The following is an 11,450-nucleotide window of genomic DNA, read 5'->3' as shown; positions in this document are numbered from 1 at the left end:
AGCTATCTTGCATTTTTGGGTTATAAACATTAACCTTTTTTGTTTTCTTTATTAAACTTGGGGACATTATGACCCTTCACAGCCACAATAGGGCCATGATAACTCTGGGGGAGCAGCAGAGATCCACAACTCAGGTGGAAGAATCTGTGCAATTTCTGCAAGAAAGCCATGGGACCTCCTGCTTGCAGTTCACTAGAATCCACTGGGGGACACAGGAAACTTGTGGAAGAAGGCGCTCTGCTTCAATTTGAACTTTTTGACTCATATGCATAAATGGGTCTGATGAAAAGCAATACTGCACATTATCTTTACATTTTGTGTTGGTGGCAGCATCATGCTGTATTGTGCTTTTTTTGACTCTGGACAACAAAGCTATTAAGAATTAGAGTTGATGGTCAGATGGATGAAGATAAATACAAGGCAATCCTAGAAGAAAACCTTTAAGTGGCTGCAAAACAATGTGAGAGTGCAGATAAGATCTACCATATCGCAGGACAATGGCTCTCTAAACACACAACCAAAACTGTGATGTTTTAGAATAAGACACATACCTATGCACTAATGGTTCAGTCAAATTCCACACCTTAAATAAAATGAAAAATGTCAAAGTCCATATCTAAAAAAAATGTTCTAAGGCTGTTCTCTTGCAGAGCACCACACTTATTCTTCTCTTTCTAATTGGACTTTGTCTTCTCAGCACTGGTTTTGCTTTCTCTGTTGTTTATCTATGTTCCTCTGTGATTTTTTTCCTCCCCTTGTGCTGCCAGGGGATGAGTTGCTATGAAGACAAAGCAGTTTCCTTCATTACTTCTGCTCAGCTGCCTGCATTTAAAATCTTGCTGTGCACGAATCATTGAAGGACAGCCTCAGAGAAATTCCCTTTGATATATGACACAACAAAGTATAAATAGATCACACAAAAGATAGACTGCCGACACACTAACGTCAGCAAAAAGGAAAGATTCTCCTTTTAGGAGCAGTAATTTGCATGCATTCTCTTTTAGATGTGCCATACTCGCATCAAACAATTAGAATATTTCTTAATCAGATATTGTGCTCTACTCACAAGATTAGATTTCTAATCATTGTTTAAATGATCATTTTAAAAGTTAAAATCTCTATAAATAAATGTAGATTTAATGGACAAAAGAAAATTAGAAAAAAGATAAGCATTTATTAATGTTTAAGATTTTTTACTGAATATTCAGAGTTAAAAAAAAAGATTATCTTTCATTACTTGTCCTACCATAATTTATTATATTATTAATACAAAGAGCAAGTCTATACAGAGCTCTGCAATTATTTGATTGGGAACTGTTAAATAACCATTAATCATAACATCCAACTAATGAAAAATATCCATAAAAAAATACCGGACCACAGTGAGATTAATTAGAGAAGAAATATAAATAGATAACACTGAAAAGTTTAGGACTATTATGATTTTATGACATGTTATGGCTTGTATTTATGTCGTAAAGGACATTACATATTCCTGTAGAGGACAAAATAATTATATTGATAATAATAATCACCATCATGATTTTTATCATGATGGTATATGATCATCAGAACATTAAGTTCTAGCAAACACATATAGTGATTTTTACAATACAACTGTGATACCGCTGCAAATAAGCGTAAAATAAATGTTAATATACCTGTATTCATACACGCATGTGCATGAACTTCATTAGAATGACTCGGCAATATGGCAACAAGGAGCCAAGAGGACGTTTAAAAAAAGTTGTCCATGAAAGGTAGAGGATAGGATTTTGTGACTAACATAGCAACAGTGCTGCATGACCACCGGTGCTCTGTGACAGCTGGGGGGGATTTTGAACTGACAGCCTGCTTTTCAAGCTCCATTGGTCGAAAAGGTCATCAATCTTGTGTAAAACCCCGCCCATTGTCCCCGTCATGGCACTGGAAAAAGCCTTTGAAGTCTTGAGGGGAGGGCAGCGAGCAAATAATGCCATGTGGTGTTCAAGACCGACATTGCTATTGGACCACAGGCACGCGGTTGACACCCATTTCTGAAGGATACTGTCTCTGATTGGCTAAACTCAACACCCAGATCCAGCGTGTGCGCGTTCACGGTTTTCGTATTCAGCGTCGCGAGCTACGTTCACGGCGTGAACTCCTTTCTTTGACATGTGTTTCTTTACGAAATTTACTTACGTAAAATACGCAGCGACAAAGACTGCGAGCCTGAAACCTATGGGGAAGGAGTGAAAAAAAAAGACATTCGGTATCGTCGCATTCTGTATCTGAAGACCATCATTTTCTGAGGGGCTCACCGCTTCAGGGGCGAGGTACAGACGCCGAAATTTGACGACGGTGAGGCCGGAGCTAGCACCAGCGTAAAGTGTGTAAATTAGCCGCATAAAGACTGCGGCGACGGACAGGTTTTCCGTTAGAAGATCTTTAGGCTCTGGTATAGTGAGGGAGCCGCCATGGCAGTCGGATCACTGAGGCTCCACATCGGGATATGAAGAGGAGCTGCATGTGTCCCTGAATTGGCAAGCAAACGGCTCGTTTTGCTTCTGGACCGACAACCGAGCTGACCGTTGTTCATTTTTGTGGAAATCACCCTGAAAAGGACTTTTTATCAAACACGGGGCCACGGGGAGAGGCCAGATTCATGACTATTTCAGTCGGAGACGTGTCTTTTGAGGCCCGTTGAAAGAACCTGGACTATAAAGGAGGGAAATGATGCTTTGATTGACCGTCGGTGGGAAAGATTGGACAGTTTTATTTTGTGATTATAAAACTGTTCTAACGGGCTCTCTTTCTGCCTGTGCCCCTATTCCGAGACACACAGATATTAATTTACCGTCAGCCTTTTTTTCCCCCCTTTTTTTATTTTTTCTTTGGATGAGAAGGTTCGGCGACTCGATCAGCCCTGCCGTTTAGCAAGTCGAAAGAATTAAAGGGATTGGATCATGTCGGGTCGGCCCAGGACCACATCCTTCGCCGAGAGCTGCAAGCCAGTGCCGCAGCCCTCTGCTTTCGGCAGCATGAAAGTCAGCCGTGAGTACACCTTACTGTAATCCTAGAGCTGCTTCCCCCCACCCCCCTGCATGCACCATAGGCCCCCGGTGGTCTGTGGTCTGCCTTCTCTCTCTCTCATTTTTCTACATGTCCAAGTGTCATGCTAGCACAGAGTAGCTTAGCCTGGATGTCGCTCAGCGGCGCACACTGCTGCTGACCGGGGGCCGGTCAGTGCAGCAGGCCGCACCGGGGCAGGGTTGGGCTGGGTCACCGGAGAGTGAAGCGTTGGCTTGGCACCAACCCAGGATGGAAAAAAAAAATCAACCAAGCCCTTTCCTACTCCCGGAGATCCGGTATAATAAATGTCTGAATTTAGATCACAGCATATAGCGGAATTCCTTTCTACAACAGAGTTAAAGCCGTAGGGCCGGTCTGTATTACGCAAGTGTCTGTGCAGAGCGGAAGGTACGCCCATAGTTGACTCGAGCGAAACCGACTCTGTCTCTGAACATCCAGGTTTGCTGGGTTCTGTGGGCCTGTTTAAAAACTAGCAGCCTCGACGAGTGGACACAGAGTAATCAGATTCATGGCCGCGGAGATGAAGCCCTACCTGCCATGGGTTGTCAGGCTGGCAGTGGTCATCCAGACACAGGGCTTTGATCTAATTTGGTGTGTGTCAGGAATCTCAAAATAAATCCACCTACCCGCTTCTGTCATTAAAAAACAAGGGGTACTAAAGCATTAAAAAACGTGTTTATGACATGGTCGTTTGCTTCTAAAATTATACAGCACACCTGAAACGTTGAACCTTGACTGGAGCAATTTTTTACATGCTGAACTACACCCCTGTTTCACCTTTCACCTATTTAACCATGAGTAATGGTGAAAATTTAGGCCGTAAGGAATGTTGATGTGGTGCTTCAGGGCTGGGAAACAGGTATGCAAGCAGAGGAGCTGTGTGTTAAAACCAATTTCCTCTGAAGGAGCATTGGCTGCAATTTAAATGATGCCAAGATCTTGTGCATAGGTTAAAAATTAAGGTGATGACTGCGTTTTAAAAGCTGATATTGCAAAGTAATTTCCCTCATGAGTATAGAGATAACCATCAACCATCATCTGTGATTAATTCTTTTCCCCTTTTTAGTAATAAACCTAAATTTCTCTCAGTTGATTTGTAATAGTTCCATATTAAGTCAAAAGGTCATGTTTATTACTGTAGCATACTATTTTAAGTTATGGCTTTCTAATTTTTGGTATAATATGGAGTTTGCACAAGGTAATTATTAAGTTTGGGACAATACATCTGCTTGGTTGATTTTTCTATTATTTTTTTTTTACATAAAATACATAATTCATTTAAAATACTCTACTTTTCAGAAAATCTAAACATTTGTTTGACCAAGTCCATTTGATAAGCCCAGCCATGTTGCTTCATATGCAAAAAAAAAAGAATATTTTTTGTATTTTGCATTATTATCGAAAATGTTTGATACTGCAGCCCACAAAGCAAATTTAAAGATGATTTTGAGGGAACACTGCACTCGCTAGCGTAATCACAAACGGAGCCATTGGGGCGAAAAGCGTAGCAGCAGATTCGTCAACGCTAAAATATCAGCTGTTAATACATTGACAGCCAACGGTGAGGCGGTGGCTTAATCCCATTTTACCTCCTACACCTTTGGGTGTGGAATACCAAAAGATTTCACACCTTCGCTTGGTTTGGTTCTCTTTCGTGCAGCACATCAAATGTGGACCAAAGCACCTGGACAGCGCCATGCTGGAACAGCAGCTACTGAGACAAGAAGGCTGCCCAGCATGAGCAGCAGGGGAGGCGGGGAGCTGTCCAGCATGTTGTTCTATATACGAGACAAATGAAGTAGTACTGAGGAGATGGAGGGCTGCACACACTCTGAGGAAGAATCGTTAAGTTTTCATTTATAAATCTTGCACGCTGGATATTTCAGGGTTGTTTTTTTTTTTAATTTCTCTTTTATTCACGGGATCATTTCCACTGCAATGATCTGCAACCAATACCCACGTACTGGTGGGTTTTGGTAGGAGCAGGGTTTTATGAAAACAGAGATTTTTCGGAGGCACACTTTTTATGCGTTCATTGCAAAAACTCTTAGAAATGTAACTTGCAATGTAATTTCAGTAGTGGTGACTTATTGTCATTATTAATGCCTTCAGGAAACAGCAAATGCCAAATATTTCTCGGTTTAAATAAATTGCCATGTCGACAACCTTTAGAATATTTACTTAAATGCATCCAAAATGTTTCTTGTTTTAGTTGTTCAAAAATAATGTAATGTTTCCATTTGAAAATATGTCACGACAAGAACAAAAGCATTAAAACACAAATATCTAGTTTTCACGATTCGTCTTGAAATAAATGTAGTAAACACAGATGATTTTGATGCAGCCTGTCTTCCCATCATCCCCATTAGGGAAGTTTTAAAGGTTTGTGTACTCTGTTTACTATTTTGAAACAATTAATAAACATAAATGGGTTTTTTTTATTTTATTTTATTATTCTTGATAGACATATTCGATAATCCTAAAGGTATTTTAAATAGATTCACATTTATTTGCTTGTTATAGTTTTTATTCTGTAATAAGTCCCTCTTTCTTTAAGAAGCATAAAAAAATATTATCTTATTGATTGATAACCAGGCAAGTTAAACGACATGCTCTGATTGAGTGATGATGGGTCAGCTTTGTAAAGGAGTGTCCCAGTTATGCCTAAGTTGATGGCGATGGGACAGGGGAACAGTTTAGTGCTAAGGGTATGGATAATATATCATGTAAAATGAGTGTGTGTCACACACCAGACTGTGATGGTGACATCTGCAATGTTGAATATGCAAGATAAAACTGTCCCTGCTCTGTTTTTCCTCATTCAGGAATGCGTCATGATGAAAACGAGTCTGTTAGGGAAGGTTAAAGGTGCCTTGCAGCTGAGATGCGATCAGGATGTATGTTAGTAGAATCTGGCCGGAAGGTTAGGTTGGGGGTCACCTCAGAGTTTTAGTGCAGTAATCCCTCCTGGGACACGCCACAATGTCAGAATGGCAAACACACAATGGGTGCTGAAATAAAGAATCAATGGTTGCATTTTTTCCCAGTCAGTGATTATTTATTGTTAAGGTTTGTTGAAGTTTATGGTGATTTCTGAATGTGCTGTTTTTCTGGTCACTCAGTGCGTCTCCCAGTCAAAGCCAAACTTTCTGCCACTCAGTTAATCTTTAGTTTTATCTCTGTCCTTTACAAAGTAATTGGTGCTAAGACTTGTATGTATAAGCTGTAGTTATGAGGCATTTATTTCATGATAAATGTACCAAGCAGAAGGTGAAGGTATTTTCCAATGTGAGTTTGTAGTTTCCAGGATTTATTTTTGAATATTTTTTTACATTATGACATTTTAGTCAGAATGAATAGCCTTTTCTGCATTATGTTGTGCATAGCTCAAATTAAGGATGTTTTATTTATGACAGTTTTATACTTGTGATATTAAATATATTTTGATAACACTAAGTAAATGCTATTATATAATGTTTTCTTTCTAGTGTATTTTTTTTTGTAAGCATATGGTAAAACCTCAGTATTTTCATATCCCTTATGAAGAAAAACCATAAATGACCAAATTTGGAATCTGCATTCCAGAAAACTGAAAATGAAGTGACTTGTAAAAGCCAGATTAGTGCATCTCTAAAGTTGAACAATCTCTCCTCATTGGTTGGTTCTTTAGATTACTCTACATTCTTTCACATGCAGTAGAAGTCAAACTTCAACGCTAACAATGAGATCCTGCAAATTATATTGTTTTTATTTGTTAAAATCTTGTCCGTGTGTGAGCTTATATTGCATAGTTCCCTTCTCTGGTCTGAAGAATTGGTAGTAGAAAAGTCAAGTAAAATCAACATTCTGCTCCAAAGTTGCAAAAATAAATGTCATTTCTTGCAACTTCTGTTGAAGTCTTGAAACTGAATATTCTCACGAGCAGTGGTGGCAGTAAGAATAAATTGAGAAACTGAAGACGCAGAATAACTAACCACTAAACCAGATTGGACAGCTAAAGCAGGTTAGATGGTTCGTGACAGGAGCAGGTAGTTAGCTGTGCTGCTTTAGAGTTTCTGCTGTATTTTTCTGCTGGCTCATGATGTTTTCACTGCTCAGTACTGTGAATGCTTTGACACATAGAGTATTGATAAAAGTGCAAAAAAAAAAGAAAAAAAAGACATCATTAGGGTTAGATGAGGAATATCATCTGCTTGCCTCTTGTTAGCAAGATGCTACGCTTTCAGAGAACGTCCATATTTAGTGGTTGGATTCATTTTATTTAAGACATCCGTAAGTCGTTTATCAATCTAAATAATGTTTTCTCAAAGTGCTGAGTAACAAGTGGCCAAAGGAAACTTATGATGCTGTTTTTCATGTTTCTTGTTTTCTTAAACTCCTTCAGAGTTGCACGATAGCAGAGTGTATTATTTGACTGGATGCGTTTAGCTCATTTCTGTTACCCTGACCTCCACCATGCTGCTGCATGTGCACACACTGCTACACATGTACAGCGCATGCTTTCGTGTGAATACTTTGGCAGATGATCTAAAGCAGCTGTAGCATGTGTGTATAATCACGGAGAGAATGCTGTTGCCCCCCTCGCCCCCTCGGGCAGATGGAGACGTGCACATACATGTGTGCATACATTCACAGGGGCACGCGTAGGTTTTTGTTTTTGGGGGGCTAAAGCAGCTGGCCAAGAACAATGAGAGGCCTGTTTAGCATTTCAAAGCTGCAGCTCTCTCCCCCTTCCCTCCTTGCCTTTGCTGTCCCCCTCTTGCATTTTGCAAGTGATAATGAGAACAAAATGAACTAATTATACTCTTTGATTCTGATTGAAACAGCAGGGCTCACAGGCAAGATGAGAACTGTTACCGTCAAACAGGAAAATAGACAAAAAAAAAACAACAAAAAACTGGCTTGACCAAGTTAAGCTTGGCGTTTGTGGTGCAGTCAGCTCGGTGGCTGTGCATTGCTGCAATATCTAAAAATCTATGCACCCACGTCATGTTTTGTCAGAACTCTCTGTCTCCATCTCGGTACGGCCTGACCATGTTTGCTTTGTTGTCAGAACTGACATTCCTGTTTCAGGAATGCAGTGAATCGTCTCATCAGGTGGACACCGGCAACTTGACATGATTGCCTCCACGCGTCAACATGGTGTTTGCACACGTCTGCTCGTGCTGTAATTCAGGCGTGTAAATCATCACCCACTTGTGAGCTAAAGGTTTGAAGTCCGATACGTCAGGTGGGAAAGTCTCTGCATCATCCAGCGCCTTGAAAGTAGATGATGAAAGCTTTAGTGAGTAGAAAGCCAGGCAGAAGGGACATGCATTTCAATCAAATTATTTGTGTACTTTGACTTTTTTTTTTAGCTTTTTATCATTGTTTGCTTTATGAAATGAATGGTTTTTATTAGATATTTGCACAACCCCCCCAAAAAAATTGTCCCTCGTTATTTCATTTTATCCAGCATCTGTTTGGTTTAATAAATCAAAGTTCTCTGGCCTTGTCACACTTATTTACCCCTGATTTTGCCTTTAAGGTTAAAGGTAGAACTATCTTAATTTCAATATAATATCTATTGACATTGCACAAATTATTTGACAGTTTATGGCATATGTGGCACAAATCATACACGGTTCCAGAGCAAAGGTTTGGGGGATTAAAACATCTATGTGGATTTTTTTTAATTAACCGTTTGGAAGGATTACGCTCAGATTACCTCGTACAGTAGAGCTACGGCAGCAATTGCAGGAGACTATTCTTTACTTTATTTGTTGCATCATTTCCACAGAAATGTGCCGTTGAAAGATATTGATTTATGTTTTCTTGTGACTATTTGGTTTTGGGTTTAAACTCTTTTTTTAATTTAAATAAAGTTAGATATTTAATCTGGGTTTTTAATAGAATATTTTTGTCCTATTTCTACTTCTGATTTTGACACTTATCCGGCGTTTTGAAATTAGACATGAAAATATTTAGTACTGTTCTATTTACATAATCTTTATAGGATAAAAAATATATATATATTTTTTGGCCTTTAATCTTCCAAACACTGATCTGACCAGATTCTGATCAGTTGTGCTCTACTTAAAACTGATTAAATAATTCAACATAGTATTCAGCTGTAACAGGACCTGAGTACCATATTTGCATTTTACTTGACACTTTTACCATTATAGTTTTAAAAATGCTTGAGTGTATATTCTTGGCAGCTTAGTACACTTCAAAAGAGTGAGAATAACTTTCTTGTTGAACAGTTTTTTTTTAACATCATCACACTTTGTGCTTATATTCTTGGCTTTGCATAAAGTGCACCCATTGCTCAGCCATTTCAAATGTTTCCTGTATATTTTCTTGACATATACTGATGCTTGACATGCAGAAAAGTCTCTTGGAAGCAGTGTTGTTTGATCTAGTAACAAATCTATTCAGTGAGGGCTGAGGCTCAGCATTATGGAACAATGATTAAAATTCAGTGCTTCAGAGGAATGAATCCCTTTTTATGCAGTATTGTACAGAATTTGAGAGACTGCATTTTTTTAAAATAAGCTTTGTTTGGAATTAGCTGCAGCTGCACGTCTGTTCTCCATTTCTTTGCAGGATTTCTGACGCTGAGCCAGACTGGACAGGGATTTTCTTGAACATCAGCTTTGAAGTGTTTTCACTGATTCTGAACTTAGGATTGGGTTTTGGGTTAGGACTTTGAGTAGGCCATTATAGCACATGACTATGCTTCAATATAAACACTTCCATTGTAGGTCTGGCTCTATGTTTAGAGATGTCCAGTTGAAATGTGAGCCTCTTCCCATAGTTCTGTCTTTGCAGCCTGTATGGGGGGTTTTCCACAATGGCTCCTTCCATTGTACCATCTACTATATGATGCTCTTCCCAGTAAAGCATCATATAGTGTTTTGCAGGGAAGCCAGAAATTTGTATTTTGTGCTCTCTTAAGCCCAAAATAGATCTTTAATTTACAAGTAAATTTTTCTTCATACCAATATTCTGTAAAGCCCAGAATAAGCAACTAATAGTTGTCTGAACTGGAGATTTGGTTCTCAGCAGCTCCTCCTGAGTTGCTAGTGGCTTTTTTTTGGCTGCTCTTTGGGTTAATGATGCACTTCTTTGCCTTGAATTTCAATTTGGGATTTCTGAATAAGATGAGGTGACTACAAATGGAAAGCCTCATGTTTTGGTAGTATTTTTATATAAGTATAATTTTAATCCAACTTCAAAAATATGCACAACTTTGTTTTTTGTATCATTAACTCACAATAAAAGCCCAGCCTTCTGACCTCACATGTATCTAATGGATGCATTTAATGGAGTTCTGCCATTATCACCTTCAGAAATGCTTTAATTTTACCTCTTTGATCATTTTCTCTTCAGCTACATCGTGTCGTGGTTGTCGTAATCAACATGCATCAGAGACATCATACCCTCTGACCCTCAGTACGGATCGATGGCGAAACGCCTCGATCTGATCTCAACCAATGCATGCAGTTAGATTGAAACTTTCCTCCTGTGTAGACAGGCTCAGGTCAATAGAAGAAAGCTTGACTCACTTCCATCTGTGACGCTAGTGGTGCCTTTGAATGACACCTTCTTCAGTTTTGTCTCTCAGCCTAGCGGCTCTGCTGCTCCTGTGTCAGCCGATTCCAGCTGTGGCCTGGGCTAGCCTGGTGACCTTAATTGACTATTGATGGATCTGGTTTGAAATTGCACAGGCCGTCCCTGTTGCTTAGCACCAGAGTTGTAGGGCTTATGTGGATGAAATTATATTTTAGATATTCTTTTTCCTCTCTTTTTTATAACATGATTGCAGAAATGCTTCAAGTTCAGGGTTGTGGAAACTTCTATTTATTTCAGGATGTTTGCATATGGTTTTCTGGTGAAAACATTGCTTTGGCAGAATGGACATTTAATTTAGTAGAAGTAGTGAGGCCAATCCTTCATTTAGTGGTTATGGAAAAGTAACTCCAGGCTTTTTTTTTTTTTTTTTTTTATTGTTGCATAATCGAGGCTTCCAGTCAGTCAAAGAAGCTGAAGCAGAAAACGAGCTATAGAAAAATGCGGTCATATTGCATGGTCATCCCTGGTTGGCACCAGTGTGTGATCATACTGTGAGCTCTACATACTTGTCTGTGTGTGTGAGAGTCGGCAGACATTTCTCACGGTTTGAGGAAGTGCAGAGGCGTCATAGAAATGGCCCTGCTGGAATACGTAGGCAGTAATTTTTTTCTTCTTCCTTTTACGCACAGTAACTCTCCTGTTCTTCCAAAAATCTGCCTTCAGTTACTCTCTGTAGGCTCCTTTCTGGAGAGCGAAGTCTTTCTGACCTCCCTTCATCTTCTTTATTCTCTCGCACTTTGATTTTTAGTCACATTCGCTGA

General features: G+C 39.3%; 1 protein-coding gene across 2 annotated transcripts in view; it reads left to right on the top strand.

The window, feature by feature from the left end:
* Positions 1-2,188: 2,188 nt before the first annotated feature.
* The window catches only part of gsk3ba (glycogen synthase kinase 3 beta, genome duplicate a), a 37,642-nt gene continuing 28,380 nt past the window's right edge, over positions 2,189-11,450 (top strand). Inside the window, exon 1 of one of the 2 annotated variants that reach the window (XM_016665159.1) lies at positions 2,189-3,033. In XM_016665159.1, the coding sequence (XP_016520645.1) occupies positions 2,946-3,033 (88 nt within the window). In that variant the 5' untranslated portion in view covers positions 2,189-2,945. The remainder of the gene's footprint in view (positions 3,034-11,450) is intronic. The other variant, XM_007540645.2, reaches the window with a different exon arrangement.

This window comes from Poecilia formosa, unplaced genomic scaffold (genome assembly GCF_000485575.1).
Source record: "Poecilia formosa unplaced genomic scaffold, Poecilia_formosa-5.1.2 Scaffold550, whole genome shotgun sequence".
Lineage (NCBI taxonomy): Eukaryota > Metazoa > Chordata > Actinopteri > Cyprinodontiformes > Poeciliidae > Poecilia > Poecilia formosa.
The sequence above is the reverse complement of the archived record's forward strand: the minus strand, read 5'-3'. Positions and strand labels throughout refer to the sequence as shown.